Source organism: Crocodylus porosus, unplaced genomic scaffold (genome assembly GCF_001723895.1).
Source record: "Crocodylus porosus isolate Cpor-Errol unplaced genomic scaffold, CroPor_comp1, whole genome shotgun sequence".
In the NCBI taxonomy this organism is placed as follows: Eukaryota; Metazoa; Chordata; order Crocodylia; family Crocodylidae; genus Crocodylus; species Crocodylus porosus.
This window is the reverse complement of record NW_017728886.1, coordinates 5383639-5400180: the sequence shown is the minus strand read 5'-3', so window position 1 is coordinate 5400180 and position 16542 is coordinate 5383639. Positions and strand designations below refer to the sequence as shown.

Here is a 16542-nt window from a genome sequence, read left to right as displayed (position 1 = left end):
CTGCCCCCCTGCAAGGGCGAACCCGCTGTTTTCTGATCCCTGCACAATGCTGCGAATCTGGGACAGATTCAAAGCGGCAGCCCCTCATTGCTTGCCTTCACACCGATAAAAAAAAGGCTTGTACAGGTGCTTCTTCATATGAAAGTGATCTCATGGCACGGGACAGGGGCTGGAGAGGCGGGCGGCTTACTGCTGTCCATTTGAGTCAGGTGTACCGCTTCCATCTGTCCCCTCCCAAGTGAAGCTAAACTGCAGTAACTTTCCTCCCTGTTTCATTTGGGGGTAAATCGCTGCAGGTTAGGAATAGGCAGATGAAACACTTACACCGTGACAGCTAATGCTGAATTGTGCTCCTTAAAGGCCATTTCTCTCCTTCTGTACATCTGTCCATGCCCTCAGAGTTGCATTTTTTTTTCTGGTTAGCAATATCTGCAAACCACACCCTGCATTTCTTTCCCTTGGCTCCTTTCCCTGCTAGTCTTCTGTGACATTAGTTGGCAACGCTTGCTTTCTCAAGCATGTTTATCTCTGTCTAGAAAAGGAGGAAGCCCTGGGAATGTGTTCACGTGGGTTCATCGCTGTGGCTTGGTACTTCCATTTTGGGCAAATCCTCCCGGGTGCCAGACGTAGCTAGTTTGTGCTTAGAAAAGGAAGGGAGGTTTTCTGTTCCCCTGAAGAAGTGGGATGTGGGCAGAGCTGCTGTGGCGGTAGGTGGCTTTTGTGGCAATGTAGAGTTGTCTTCTGGCTTCCAGCAGAGCTGGGCTTCTGCACGCTAGCATTAGATAATCTGAGGCAGGAAATGTGGTCTGATGCTCAGTGTGGCTGCTTTGTACATACATGGGTTTCAGTTGGGAATGTGAATTTAGCACTTGTAGAAATAACTTGGGCTCGACTTTTCAACAAAGGGCCCTACTACACGGCGACTCACTTGGACGCAGGGTAAAGTTACTTCTTGCAAGTGTCATGTCTCTGCTTCTCTAGTCCGTTTAATCCTGGAGGTGAGTTTGCTCCCAGCAAACCGGGCTACTCCCCACTCGTTGTAACAGCATCTACTGCAAGCCTCTGTATGTTCGCTCCTTACTATAAAGTCCCGGAGCAACTAATACATGCTACTAGTACTGTGTGTCCGACTGCTTCCTAGGGTAGGGACTGGGCAACACCAAGCATGAAGGACAAATTTGGGCTATAGGAAGGACTGCAATATGAATCATTTGGGATCTCTGTAAAGCTCTTGCGTGTTGCGTTTAGGACATGGGCACTGCTGAAGGCATAACGTCACTTCTGCGAGAGGAAGAAACCTTCTCGGCATGTCTAGCCCGGATTGACTCCATCATTCTCAAGCCCATGTTGCAAGCAGGTAAGTCCCCTCCTCTTCCCATAATTATTTGCTGCTTCTCGTCTGAAAGCAGAGCTTGTTGGGTAGGTTTTCGCAGGAGGGGATGGGAATAAATGTTGTTTAGACCCAAACTGGATAGTGAGGTTGGTAGGTTATGAGTGACCTCCGGTGCAAGCCTTTTTCTGGGACCATGAGGCGCTTTCTCTTGCTCTACTGGAAGCTAAGGTATGGTGAGACCATTGGAGACATGGAGACCCTTTCCTTTCTCCTGGCCACCGACAGTCCTGGTTTAAATGCCATCCACGGTCTTGCTTTTGCCTTCAGGCTTGCTTAAGTCTGGCGGGTGGAGTCTGACAGTTCATTCCTGGCAACGTCCCCTCCCCTGTGTTTCTCCTGCCTTACTCTGGTGTGGGAATATAACCCGTGGAGTCAGGTTTTCAGCCAGTATAAACAGCTCCATAAACATCGATGGAGCGACACAAATGTGCCTAATGGCTGGGGGACTGCCCAGGGACACCTCTTGCAACAAGTCAGCGTGTCAAATGCCTGTCTGCATATGAAGACACATAAAATGTATTGGCAAACAGACTAATGTACTCTACTGTGTGCATCAGGGCAAACTAGATAGATAAACCCTGCCATCCCTTCCAGTCCTATCTGTGCCTTACATGAAGTCTCTAGACCTGCGACTCACCCAGGACACCACAGCACCCCAGGCTTCCTTGAGATCTTTCCAAGGGTGTCATGGGGTGCTACACAACTTGGGGACTCTTAGGTTTGCAAACATGATTCACACGATCAACCCAGAGGCTTCAAACAGAAAGCCACAGTTATGGTCTTTTGGAGTTGTTTGCAACAGAAAAGAAAACAACCCTGCTCTATTACTTTTCTGTAGTCAAAAAAGGAGTGAAAACTAAGAGCTGACATTTCCCAGGGGTCCCTCAAGTTGAAGAAGTTTGCGAACCACTTCTCTAGACATTGTGGTGTCCTTCCCCCCCCTCCCTCTTTCCAAGAACCTTATGATCAGAAAGGAAAAGAAAACTTCAAACTTTTGCTGCTGTTGAATGACCGATTCCATGCTCTCTGGGACGTGACGGAGGACCACCACCGAGCCCTACGGCAGAAGTTCAGCACGTCCACGTCCTTCCACATCCAAGACATCTACATCATTTGGAAGGCTGACCTGTTTCTCAGGCACTACATCCAGTAAGTATAGATAATGTCTTTGCAAGGTAGCTTATAGGAGCAAACCGGTAGACTATAGGATTAGCACTGGGCGATCTAATGGGTGTCCTCTCTCTAGCGATGGCTATTGCTTCCGAGAAGGTTTAACTTACTTATGATCTCGTGATCATGTTTGCGCCAGAGATTTAAAAAAAAACCTGGAGTGTCAGGGAAATAATCGATGTCTCTGAGCCACGAGCCCGTAAAGGCGTTGCTGGGATCACAGTGGGATGGTTTATAGGAGGACGATGTACGGGGAGATGGAAACGTCTATTGAGAGACTGGCTTGTAGCACATCATGATGGAGTAACAACCATCACTAGGACTTGTTGAAACACAGCTGTCAGTGGTAAGCATGAATAAGTGTTAGCAGGTTTGGGGCTCTGCTATGGTCTATGATTTCAGTTGTCAACTGAGATGAACTGTAGAGCTGGGTTGCTGCTGTGTGCTACATGATAGAGATGTTCTTAGCAATAGATTGACTTTTATTAGTTACTACACCCTACCTACTCCTGGTATTGCCTGAGTTTATCTAGGTACCTGGGCCTGAGCTTGCAGGTTGGACTGGGAGCCACATCTGCCTGCAGACTCCCTCCCTCCCTCCTCCCAGTATTAGACTTTAACCAAGGGCTATGTGACTTTTTCAATTTGAGTTTGTGTGGGTTGTGGTCAAAATAAAGAAGTGCTGCTTTCAGCAGTTCCGTTTTGTGTGCGTGTGTGTGTGGGGGGGGGATCTTCCTTTTTTATGATTTGTTGAAATCTCCTGATTTCGGCAATTTTGCGGTAGAAAACTTCAGATATGTTTAGAAGTCGACTTGGAAGCAAAGCTCATTGTTTTTGTATAAAAAGGTATTGAAAAGTGGTGCGTGTCAAAAACGAACTGAAAAGTAGTGTGCATGTGTGTGTGTGTGTGTGTGTGCGCGCGCGCGTGCGCGCGTAAAGGTAAAGGTCAAGCTGAGCCACCCCAAAGACATCTGGAATCTCGTTTCCAAAAACCATTTTCATTCTGGACTGAAAAATCTTAATTGCTGCATTTCCCACCAAACAGCATCTGTCTGTCTGCCCAGCCCTTGCGCTGACACCTGTGGTCTTTGTCCTGATCAGATGGATCTGACTTTAGTGTGCCCTTGTGTGTGCATGTGCCTAAGGGGGCCACCCCATTACAAAGCCCATGGATTTTCAAGCTTCTGGGAAGCAGCAAGAAGGAGATGGGATGGGAATGGATCTAACAAATGCTGATTAAATTCCTGGCAGAATAGCCAGAGTAATTCAAATACCTAGTGACACTCCCCATTGCACACTCTTGACAAACCGTCTTTCTCTTCCCCTCTAGTGGCAAAACCATGCACATTACTTTGAGTCTGTGCTGAGTGCAGACTTGGCTCTTGATCTTGAGTGACAGAAAGTTGTACGTATAGACCTGGGGTTGTAGTCCTTTCCCTGCAGTTTAGTTCTTTAGGGCTGCTGTTGTATGAGCACAAGGGGTGTTAGGTTGAGTGTCAGGAGAATATCTTAATGGTGGGAAGACACTGGAGAGGACCTAATGTGGGTGAAACCTGTGGAGTGAGTTACAAGATCAGATGTGGTGGGCCCTGTCTCCAGCTGCCTCTCTAGGTATGGAGCGAGCTGGCGCAGACTTTCAAAGTCACCACCAGCATTGCTGAAACCTGGTAGCTAAGTCCTAACTTAACTTTGTCTATATATTTATTTATTTTTTTTTACCAACAGGTACTTCACAACTTTTTCAAACTGTGTTGTAGTTCAGAGCTTTGACCAAGCTGCAAAGAATAAAAGGTTAGTGGCTTAGACTCATTGATCTCCTGTCCAGCATTAAGTAATACATCCATTTTGAATGGTGGAATTATAATGGAGTGGGACTTTTAGGCTGGTCTTGGGGTCCCATGGCTGATAAGAGAGAGGCAGTGAGCAAGGCACCAATGATATATGGGGAGAAAGGGCTTCATCATCTTGTGACCCAGCCTGTCTATCAAAGAGGTGGCATGGGGGTCCTGTTTTGCAGTGATCCCACTGTCACAGTGAGTCTGCATGTCCCGCCAACTTCCATGCAGGTTGCTTCTGCATTTAGTTGCTGTGTCATTGTGGTGCAATGCTGAGTCATAACAACACCATCTTGACCCACACCGGGGTGAATGACTTCTGCTGTAAACACATGGCTGCTTCCCCACTTCCCAAACTTGGTCACGTTCACCATCTGTCTTTATCTAAAACTATCTGCCACAGCTAGAAAGTGGCGCCTGCTGCTTCACGACATTGTGCCACCTTTGTGGTGCTCAGGCTATTTCATGCACCTTGAATATCATATCTTGAACCACCGAAGACCCTGTGCTCACACTGAATACAAGTCTGATTGTCTGAGCTCTCTGGTGGATTTGGGCACGTGCCTCTCTCTCTCCAGGCTTGGACAGGCTGTGGGTTTTCTTACTCCTGTAATGAAGTCCTTCATCTGACCAGGCTGAACTGGTCCAGTTCCTGGGACGTTTAGGTGGGGCTAAGTGAGAAGCTGCTTCCTTTTTAAGACATCCCCCTTCATTTTGGCACAACACCAGGCTGTGTGTGGCTTGATCCTCTCTGATCCCAGTGTAGCAGTGCTGATGTGCTTCTGTCCTGAAAGATGAGTCCAAGTGGTACACCTAATAGTAGTGTAGGGGAGATGCTAGTCTCCTCTGCAAGAATGGTCAATGCAAGGTGTCAGTGCTGATAGGCTTGGTTAGAGGAGAAGGATTTTGATACGGTTTCTGTTAACTTGCAAATAAGTACTCAACACTAGTATTAAGGCGCGGCAGTTCCCAAATGGCGGTAAGCATACCACCATTATTACGCAGACAACCTGTCCATGGTATGCATGAACAGATTATAATTACTTTATATGACAAATAATTGCTGGTAGTGCTGAAGGTTGCATTGTTTTAAATCGGTGGTGCACAGTCTGTCTGAGGTTGGGAACCACTGAGGTAGAGATTGAAGTGTGATGGTTTCTAAGCACCGTATTCATCACGAGAGCATGAAATGTCTTAACTCGAATAAAGTGACTCAGCTGAGTGTTTGGCTCCTCTGTGGGAAGGAGAGATATCATGCTTCAGAAGATGGTGCTTAGTGCATCACTGTATGTTAGCAAGAGGATGCTGCTACTCTTGGACCAGGAGAAGGACCAGTCAGTGGTTGTGTCCCATCCTTGTCTTGGTGAGAAAGGATCCTATATGGTTCCCTGTCCTGACACCTACCAGCAAATTTGGCTGAGAAGTGAGGCAGAGAATAGGAAGATGAAAAGGCTTAGGACCCAGAATGAATAATCTTAATTTTTGGAACAAGAGCCCAAATGGAGCAACTTGATTACGTCTTGTGCAACTTTTCAACTTGTATGGTGTGGAAAGCCCAAGCAAACAATCCTTTTAATAGCAATGATTTAGAGGCCAGCATAAATGAACAAGACTGAATCTGACTTTTTTCCTGCAAAATAACTGTGGGAAGGAATCAGATGATTGGAACCAATGGACGCTTGGCCCTTTTAGAGTTGATCTTATAAGGGAAAATGGTTTTATGAGCACTCAGTGTCTCTCCAGATGGACTGTCGGGAACCCCGAAGACTGAGAATTTCTCACCAAGCCTGTAAAACTCACACTGAAAGCTTTCTCCTTCTGTTTGAAAGTTGTTTTTTAGAGGGGTTTTTTGGATTTGCTTGAAGGAATAGTGCAGATCTGCAGCCTGCTTGTCAACTCCCTCTCTCCTGATGCTGCACGCATAACTTTCCTTTGGTCTGCGCTCCTGGTCAGTTTTGTTCAGTGAGCGACTAAAGAAGAATTGTCTCTAGTCGACTGTGTTTCAACACCCCTGATGCTGGGGCCAGGAGCAGCCTGGGTTTTCTTGTAGTATGGTGTCAACCATTGTCCAAGCACTGTCAAAAAGGCCACTGCGAAGACACAAAAACTGAACTCCTCTGGTTTTAGGGTTTAATCTGAGTTGTTTGATCAGCTTTGGTTTGCTGCTGCATTGTCCCTCATGCATAATTCAGTCCGTGGGGAAGTAATGCTATAGTGGCTACTATTTTGGGAGCACCTTTCAATTGATTTGCCCTCCTTTGCAAAGGGATTTTTCCCCCCAAGCTTAAACAGCAGCTCTAATATAGTTGTACCATATTGGTCTGCAGTCCAGCGGCTCGCTTGCTGGACTATAACGCGGCCTGAATGCCGTACGCTTGTCGTGTGGTATATTCACCAGGGTTGTCCTCTAAAAAGCTCCCAAGGCTGTCGTGTCGCCTCGTCATTTAGATAGATAGAAAAAAGCAGAGCTCTTCACTGTGGGGGGCTGAATAATACCACTGGATAATGAAGTTGTGCCATGATTCAATCCCATAGCGAAGCTTGGAAGAATCACAAGACAGCGCTGAAGCAATTTCTCACAGATGGGATCCCAGAGACCTCCGTATCCATGGCCTTGCATACCATCCTCCAGAAACCCATCCGAGAGCACGTCCAGCAGTATTCCCTCATCCTTACCAGGTTGAGCGAGGCCACTGGAAAGGTACTAACCTTTGCATGCCGGGATAGCCTCATGCCAGAGCTGTGGGGCTTTGATAACAAAGGTGACTTACATCTGTACCAAAACGCTTATTAATAGGGTTTCCCAGGTGGTGGTCTTTTATCAGTGTGAGTTATTTGTTCTGCTTGAGTGTCTTTAAGCATTTTACAGTAAAGGTCTTGGTCATAGAAGAGAAAAAAAATCGGACCCACATCACATAGATCAAAAGTGTTAATTCTAATGGGTTTCTTATCAGACCCAGACCACGGGGCTCCTTGGCGGTAGTGGTGAAGGGGTTAATGCAGCTGTCACTCATTCCCTACCACTGCCAACATGATCCCCAAAGCAGCTTTCTGGCTGGGAATTTGGCAGCATCCAAATGCCCAGATGCTCTTCAGAGGCCCACATACTGAGTGAAATGGCTCTGGAGTAGTACATCTGACAGACGATAGGGGTACGGTACTGCCCAGTGTAACAGATGCATTGGAAATAGGGTTTGGACCCAGGAGGCTTGACCCACAGCCCATTGCTCTAATGACGAGGCCACAAGGTCTCCTAAGAGATCAAGGAATTGCAGGCTGGCAATTCATAGCTGCTCTTTTGGTTTGGACATAGGAAGGGGTAGATATGCTGGATGCCGAAATATTCCTAAACTCTCTTTCCCTGCTCAACAGTGCCCTGAGAGAGACCTGATTACCAGTGCCATCAAGGAATATGCAGAGCTGCAGTCTTTCATCAGCCAAGTGCTGGATGAAGCCAGTTTGACCAAAGCCCTGTGGAGATCCTTGGGGCACAAACTCACAGTGAGTCATAAATATGGACTGGATGGTCGTCCCATCTCTGGCATCCTGTGGCAGTCCTATTGGCAGTCTAGAGCAGCATTGAGCTTGCACTAGCAACGTCCATGGATTAACTCCCTGCAGGGGGGTTGCAAAGAGGATGGAGCTGGGCTCGTCTCAGTGGGGGCAGATGACAGGACAAGGAGCAATGGGCTCAAGTCACAGCAAGGGAAGTTGAGGTTGGATATTAGGAAAAACTTTTTCAGTAGGGGAGTGGCTCAGCACTGGAACAGAGAGAGGTGGTGCAGTCTCCATCCTTGGAGGTTTTTAAGGCCTGGCTTGACAAAGCCTTGGAGCAGGGGGCTGGACTAGATGTGACCTCCTGAGATTCCTTCCCACCCTTATTTTCTGTGATTGAGGGCTTCATTCCTCTTTACCAAAGGTGTGATCATTGCAAGGCCTCCCTTACGGTTCCAGGCAGCCATAATGGTGGACACGCAAGTCCTTGCAATCTTGGGTTAGTTTCCGTAGCCGTTGTCTCAGGGTCTGTTCAGACATCCCCAGTGACCTCCAGAATGCCCAGGGTTTAATTTGGCTTTCCTGAAGAGTCAAATTTAACATCCCTACTTCCCAGTCATAGCATAAGTTTCCTGTGCCAGTCTTCCCACTACCGTCTTCAACAACACATCAAACAATCCCTTCTCAGTCCTTGCGAGTCCTGTCAAGCCTCCCATCCCAGGAGCCCGGCTTTCCTTCTGCTTCATCCTCATTGAGAAAGGACCCTGCTTCCCAGAAGACCATCCTGCCTCCTTTTAAAGGGTTCAAACCATGCTGCTACTCCATCTCACTCTTCTCTCCTTCTCCACCTTCTCCAGAGGCTTATGGAAAACCCAGGTCTTCCTCTCCCAGGACATGACCATTTGCCACAATATGGGGCTCATGGGCAGGCTGTCTAGTTAGCTTTCTGATCCCATGATCCTTCAGCTGGGAGCAGCAAGCTGCTAATAAGATCTGGCTCTAGCTAAGCAAGTTTCTTGCAGCGGGTCTCCACGGAGCATCTACACATGCATTCATGTGCCTTAGTTGCTGCCTATTTAGTTTAGTACTTGCTTAATGAAGTACTAAGTACATGCACGGTAACTACATTTACTGCACAATAGCGCCAGCACATGTTTATTTTGTGACACCTACTGCACATTACCAGTAGTACTGCACGGTAGGCGATTAGCACAATTTTTAACCGCCACGCCACTGCTACTGCGCAGTGTTATTAGGCTAAGGCGCAGTAAGTGTTTCATGTAGATGTGCCCCACCAGAAGTAAACTCACAGGATGGGGTCTAAGGGATTTGGATAAGTGCCATATCTTCCCACATTCAACACACACGTTTCCTCCAAAATTCAGCTGCTGGAAATTACGATCCAGGAAATAAAGCAGTTTCCGCCACTGGCAGTCTCTGCCAGGAAAAAGCAGAAGTTACTGGCTGTGGATGTTTTCTCTTTGCTCCCCAGCAGAGATGCTCAAGGGACTATCTCTTCCCCCCACCCCTTCATTCTGCTATTCAGAAACAAGTTGCATATTTTATTTGGGGACATCTCGTAGGTGGGAAAATACACAATTTGTTTCAAAAGAGAAGTGGGTAAGAGGCTCCTGGTATTGCCGTTTTGCTTCCCATTGAAAGCGGCTAACCTTAATACGAATGAAGCCCTGAACACACCAGAAGTACTCTGGCTTTTTCTGGGCCTGTAGGTGGTTTAGAAGTAGGCCCCCATGGTCAGATGTATCCAGGCACACACAACCCAGTTGTTCTTGAGAGCAAAGATGGAATTAAACCTCTGTTGATTTTACCTTCCTTATCTAGGGGTCCTGCAGCTATGGATAGCTGGAAACAAAACTAACCACAGAAAGGCATCCAATGATTGGAAAATCTCCCTGCACCAGAGCACCCTGTCTAGAGAATATGCACAGGGATGCACCCTGGGATGCTTTGGGATGCTTACAAAGGTGCAATGGAGACCTATGCAATGTTAGTCCTGTTGCGTGCACAAGAATGAGTTGCAAGATAAACCTGGAGATTTCAAACAGGAATCCAGTGTTAAAAACTTTCTGGCTGTTGTGGAGTTTCTGAGTTCCTTGCAACAGAAGGATTACTTTAGGAGTTTCCCTTCAAGGAAAAAGAAGTGAAAACTAAGAGCTGGCATTTTTCAAGGGCTCTCTTGAGTCTGGAAAGTTTGAGGACCACTGCTCAACCCTCAGCTGGCTTCTCTGGGAGTCTTGCTTCAAGAAGATATACTCTAATCCTAATCTAATCAATGCCCTTGATCAGGAGTAAGAGGGTTTCACCTCTTTCTCATAAAATGCCTTGTCTTCCCTTTTCAGGATGCACTCCGTCTTCCTGAGCGCAAGCTGCTGGAGGACAGCAAAAATCTTCCGATTTTTGCCAGTACGGGCCGGTCTGACCAGGTACTGCTCTTCAGTGATGCCCTAGTGCTGGTTCAGGTGAGTCAGTCTTGGACTCTTTTCAACGTAGGCATATGCTAAGACTTTCTACCCTGTCGATTTGGTAACTACAGCAGAGTTGGATTCACTTCTGATCACCAGCAGAAAATTTTTTTTTCCCCCAGCACACTAGTAATGTATTGTGCCACTGATACCTTCCTAATAAATCCAGGCTCCTGGCTGGTTGGCGTGTACATGGCTGTCCAGCATGAATGCTGGCCCACGCGCTAGCCCAGAAGAGAGCTAATATTAGGTGCAGATTTGTACATGCTTATGCAAGTGGTTAAAAGTTTTCAAGGTCTAGGTGTAAATAGATGTAAGGAAAGGGCTTCAGGGTATTCACAGCATCCTGTGCAAATATGCCCCAAGCTAAATGGAAACTAGCTATGTCAGGTGCTGATGGAAGCAGAGTTGTGAGTAGCATAGACTCTAGCATGTCATATTAAATAGGTGGGCAGCTGGCTTTGGTCGTGTTGCTACAGCTACACCGTGAGCTATACAAGAGCTTAGACATTGAGCTAAGTAGTTTATGCACTAGCAACTTTAGACCTACCCAGATTGGGGAAAAGGCACAAAACTCATGCCAAAGCCTTCTTTCCTGCAATAGTTTTGAGCTCACCTTAGAAAATTATATGCAATAAAGCCCTGAATAGAAATAATTCCCTTCCTGCCCGGCCCTCCTTCGCGTTCCCTGCTCCAGTGCAGGTTGGCATGAGGCGATCAGGGTGAGAAGGTAGAGTGGGAGGTTCAAGGTGCCATGCTAGACCTGGTCTGTCAGTGCTGCCCAAGACAGTGATGTTGTCTAACCTAACCAACCTGCTTCTCTTTGTGCGGCCCTCAGGGAAGCAGCTTTCAGAGTTTTGATCTGAAGGTCCTGTGGGTCGATGCAACCTGTGGGGAGAAGCCGGCCCCAGAACTGTGAGTGAAATGCTTCTGCTTGGCGAAGGGGGTTAACTTGCTGTTTGAGATCATGTGCCCCATGTCCTTCTTCTTCTTGGCTACGTGAGCAGGAGCTGGGTGCGGGATATGAGATTACTACACATTTTAGGCAGCTTCCCAGGCAGCTAATACCTTTGCAGTGCTTGCTTTTATTGGCATCTTGAAAATGAATCGATAAAATGCCATCCAGCAAAGCATAACCTTAGAAAAAAGAAGAGCTGCTTTAGAAAGACTGAGATGACTCAAGGGCTCTTTGAGTACAGTCTCAGGAAGAAAATACTGTGTGTGTCTACACGTGCATATACACCGGCTTAAATATACTGTGCAGTAAGTGGGAAGAGGGTGGAGTCCACACGTGCAGGTGTTAAAGTGCATTAATGCTGTGTGTGGTCCCACTTGGGACTAAAGTTAGTCCCAAGTCAGTCCACACGCACGGTGTTACTGAGCAGTAAGGCGTCTACATGTGTGTTACTGCACAGTAACTAACTGCAGTAACTAACTGGGCATAAATTTAATTCCCACGAAACGCAGGTATCAAATTTACACTCAAGTCAGCATCAGTCACCATATTTACTGCGCAGTATGGGCATGCATGTGTAGACGCATGTCCATACTGTGCAATGATTTTGGTTACTGTGCAGTAAATGTGTAGTTGCACCCACTGAGTAAAAAAAGGAGTCTTTAATCTAGCAGGCATGGCAAGAAGAACAACTTTTAAGAGATGTGCATCTCACATAGAGGCTGAACGCATGTCCAAGGTGAAAGACCTGCTTCACCTCAGTGCACCTGGCCTTGATTAGCAGCCTTGCTGGAAGATCTGTTTGTCAGCCTCCATGAAGGGGTACCCAGATGGCATCCTGTGCCTGTGATATACCAAAAGGTCAGGTTAGATGATGTTGTGGTTGCTTTGGCCTTTAACAAAGGGCTCTATCAATCCCACGCCAGTGGCCGAACCTGGCAACGTTGCGGCTGAATACCCCTCGCTTTCTGCATCTAAAGGCATGCTCCAAACATAGAAGGACATCAGTAAGGCCACTCCAGGCAGGCTTAGCACCAACACCCACTCTTAGGCTCTTATTTGCCTGCTAACTTGAAGGATGAGGTGGAAAAACCTCACTTGAGCGCTCCTGGGTTTATCAGTGGTCTGTCTTTGCTGAGACAAAATGCTGCTGTGGCATCCACAAGCCCCAGGTTGCAGTTACTTGCTTATTGGTTCAACGTGTAAAAGCAGCGAGTCTTGTAGGTCGGCTTGATATACTGTTATCCCCGCCTAATCCTGCCCTGTGCTTTGCAGGTATAGTCTCCGCATCATTACCCCCGAAGATACGTTCTTCCTCTTCACCAAGGAGCCACAGATAAGGGTGAGTGCAGTGCTAGAACCACTCTGAAGATGTGATACATTTAATATCAAGGATGACTTGATTGTTAGCAATAAGGGGAGAGCGAAAAAGTAACTGAAGCTTTAACATTAAAAAATACATTTAAATTTGATGTCAAATCCCTTTCCCTGGGATCCCACCTTGCATTGCTCTTGCTGGTCAAGATAAGACTTCCATGCTCCTCCTGATTATAAGACCATGTATGCCACCACGCAGCGGAGTAGAGCAGAAGTGGTGTCTGGAGCTGTGATGGTCCGGGAAATATGTGAGAAGCAATGGATTTAGGGGTAATCTCTTTTATTGGGCCAACTGTGTCGTTGGGAGTTTGTCTGTCATCTCTCCCACTGCGGAGTTGGTCCAATAAAAGAGCTTACATTCCCAAAACAGCCTGCTTTTCAAGGCAGTCAGATTTTTAGATGGTGTGTTAAACACTTTCATTTAACATTGGAGCTGTAGAGGAATATCCAGGAGGGATTTCCTTGTGTTGATTCAACATGACCAGAAGATGATGGATAAACCAGACACCCAGTGGTAGATAGACTATGTGGGGGCCCAGGAGATGGCCTTCTGTTCACTTTCATCTTGCCACGAGCAGTTTTTTCCCCTCCTTTCCTTCTGTAGCCCAAATCCTCTCCTTGCTCTGTGCCCCCAGGCTGTCTGGCAGTGGAAGCTGAGTCAAGCAGTGCGTCAGGCGCTGAACGGGAAGAGAGACTTCCCTTTATGGAGCAAAGCTGGAGGAGGAAACGAGCCTCCGATCTGTCGCTGTTTCAAGCACATCTTCCAGACGGAGGGCAGGCTCAAGAACGCGGCGTACGAAGGAGAATGGTGTTGGGGGAAACCACGTGGCAAGTAAGGACTTCCATTTGCTTCCGGCTCTTTGATCTTAAAGGAATGGGACTCATCGTAGCGTGGGCTGGTTGCAGGCAGAATAGGAGCAGGTCGTCTGTCGGCTTCCTTCTGTCCTCAGGACTTTGTCGGTCTGCCGTAGGGACCCTTCTCCGACCTGCTGGTGGTGGTATTGTTTGTACTGTGAACTTCAGGGCATATTTCATAGATTTCATAGACATTAGGGCTGGAAGGGACCTCGGGAGATCATCGAGTCCAGCCCCCCGCCCGAAGGGCAGGAAGTCAGCTGGGGTCATAGGATCCCAGCAAGATAAGCATCCAATTTACTCTTGATCCTTATGTGCTAAGGACCATGAAAGCACTCCTCATGGGTATTAAATCCTGGTCATATGCAGAGAATAGTGCTCCATACCAGACACGGTAGCTCTGGTATTGAGACCTGTTCTTTAGAAAAGCAAATGTCTGGCCTTGAATTTTGCAGCATCTAGCCCAGGGGTGTCAAATCCATCTAGTCCCATGGGCCCAGCCTGTGCCTGGACCCCCTGTGCTGCCTGATGAAGGGTGTTTTGCAGTGGCTGTCGCAGTGGTGGCGGATGCAGTGGTGTCTGCTGGGTTGAAAGTAGTTCACGCTCAAAGCTAAGCTCCCTTGCAGCTGCCCCTCGCCCCAGCTCCAGAATGGGGCTGCTGCTTGGTCTAGATCAGGGGTGGCCAACCTGAAGCATGGGTGCCAGAAGTGGCATGGGCAGCTCTGTGTGACACATGGCAGATCGGGGTTGGCGGGTGGGGAAAGGCGGGGGCAGGCAGCACAGCAGCAGAGAGGGCAGAAAGCAGAGCAGCAGAGCAGGCAGGGAGCATGGGGCAGGAAGCCAAAACCAGAGCAGCAGATCGGGCAGGCATGAAGATCGGAGTGGCACTTGGAGAGGGTGCAGAGCTCATTTGTGACATGCCTGCCTGAAAGATTGGCCCTTACTGCTCTACAGCATACTGTCAGATCACACCCTTCCCTCTGCTTCCAATTTAATTTAAAATAGGGCCTTAAGAAACTACTAGATGAGGACCCCGTATGGCTTGCTCCGTGTGTAGATGTGTCCAGAGACAGCACCTGTCTCTCTGCTAAAATCGGAAGGTGCTTTGCCACTTCACAGGTGAAGACCTTGCAACTATGTGACTTGACCAAGGCATTGTAGGGAGTCTGTAGCAGAGCTGGGAAAAGCCATTAGACAACCTCTATTGTCAACCCTTGCTCCCTTCAGTGCACCCTGAACCCAGCTGTAATAACAAGCCTACTGACGCGTAAGGTCATTGGTGAGCTGATCTGCACTAGATGCCATGGATGGTTGCTCTTTTCTGCTCATATAATACAGTCCTATGCTGGGTCACCTCTTAGGCCATGGGCCATTCATATCTGGATCCCGGTAACCCTTAGTTTAGTCCAGTTCTTCCGGACCCCTAAAGAGTTGGAGATCTGGGAGCAGGAAAATGTCTTGACTGATCTGCTAACGTGTGAATGAGTCTGTCCTTCCAAGGGCTGGCTGAGTTTTGCACCAGTTCTGCGGGCCTGCTGTGGTTGCACAAATCCTGCTGATCTTGCTGGCTCTGTGCCTGTACTGTCAAAGCTCATTCAGATGCATTTCAAACCCATTTCACAAATTGGCATGATGAGCGCTGCGCTGTGTTTTTATATTCCAGCACTTAAATCCCCGATGCGCTCCCTGCTCTGTGCATGCGCTAATACAAATATGCAAGTGTTGTGTAACCCTGGTGCTGCAGCTCTTGCTAAATGTGTTTGGGAAACTAGTAGGTGGTTCTCAGCCTCTGTGCTGATGCAGGAAAGAAAACAGCACGTGGGTGGGGACAAGGAGAAGAAAGAGGAAACTACAGACCAAAAGGGGAGGTCTTCAGGTATTTTAACAACCCTCATAGCAGCAGGACTTTGGTTGTCGTAGTCCCCCTTGCTTTACCTGTGGCAGGCTGGGTGTGATGTCTAGAGCTGTCAGGGTTGATTGAGGTTTTATTAATAGGTTAGATTATGGATTTGTCTGGGCTGGTTTGGATAGGGATGATTCTGCCTCAAGCAAAGGGTTGGATTAGGTGATCTCTGGAAGTCCCTTCCAGCCCAACTTCTCCATAATTTTATGAAATCTAGGTTTTCCATCATAATGCCCATACATCTGTTCCTTCCTGTCTCATTTTGTGCCTAAATTGGAGTATGGATTTTCTATAGGACGTATGGATTTTCTATAGGGCTAGCACCTTATACTATAGTGTCCTGATCTGTGGTCGGGGCAGGGATGGTTGAACAATTATCCTGTTATAAAGGGGATTTCCTGTTTGTGAGCGTACATCAGCTGACTCACTGTAACTTTTTCATCCATTCACTCCAATCCTGCAGCAAATGAAGCTAAGCCTGAGTAATTCATCTTACCCCAAGTGACATAGAGTTGTCTGGTTTACCTTCCACTCCCCATGGGGGTGGAAGCTGACAGATGAAGCAATTAGCAATACATCTCCCTCTCCCTCACCTATTCTTCAAATGGTACACTTATTTATCTCCCTCTCCTAGATGCTATAGCATAATAATCCCTAGATCTTCATCAGTAGATCACCAAGCGCTTTACAGAGTGGAGCTCAGTACCTCTTTTCAGTGGGAAGTAGATAAAGATTCGTATTTTCTGGGCCAGTGGCAGGGCTGTGAGTAGGATTAAGATCTTGAGTTCCAGTTCTGCATCCTAATCTGCAAAGTGTAACTGAGATTATTATTATTATTATTATTATTATTATTATTTTTGCAATCTGTAATTCTAAATTAAAAGCTTTTGTGAGCATTGTCAATCTCTGGGCACTTGGGCACGTTTTTGGCACCTCCTTGCATTTGAGAATCACTTGTCAGATCCATAGAGTGACTTGGAGCCTTTAGATGAGTGGGGGGGGAGTCAACCTTTTTGACAGGCATGTCACAAATTAGCCCTGCACCCGTCCCAAGGGCTACTCTGATCTTTCCCAGC

General features: G+C 47.4%; 1 protein-coding gene across 7 annotated transcripts in view; it reads left to right on the top strand.

Annotated features, from left to right (window-relative positions):
- ALS2CL (ALS2 C-terminal like) overlaps positions 1–16542 on the top strand; it is a 100714-nt gene that overhangs the window by 57910 nt on the left and 26262 nt on the right. For 5 of the 7 annotated variants that reach the window (XM_019529628.1, XM_019529605.1, XM_019529637.1 and 2 more), the window contains exons 2-10: positions 1249–1357; positions 2350–2542; positions 4289–4354; positions 6934–7099; positions 7771–7899; positions 10254–10373; positions 11215–11291; positions 12607–12673; positions 13344–13540. In XM_019529628.1, coding sequence (XP_019385173.1) covers positions 1252–1357; positions 2350–2542; positions 4289–4354; positions 6934–7099; positions 7771–7899; positions 10254–10373; positions 11215–11291; positions 12607–12673; positions 13344–13540 — 1121 coding nt within the window. In that variant the 5' untranslated portion in view covers positions 1249–1251. Of the gene's footprint in view, positions 1–238; positions 708–1248; positions 1358–2349; positions 2543–4288; positions 4355–6933; positions 7100–7770; positions 7900–10253; positions 10374–11214; positions 11292–12606; positions 12674–13343; positions 13541–16542 lie in introns of those variants that run through there. The other 2 variants (XM_019529620.1, XM_019529646.1) reach the window with 2 other exon arrangements.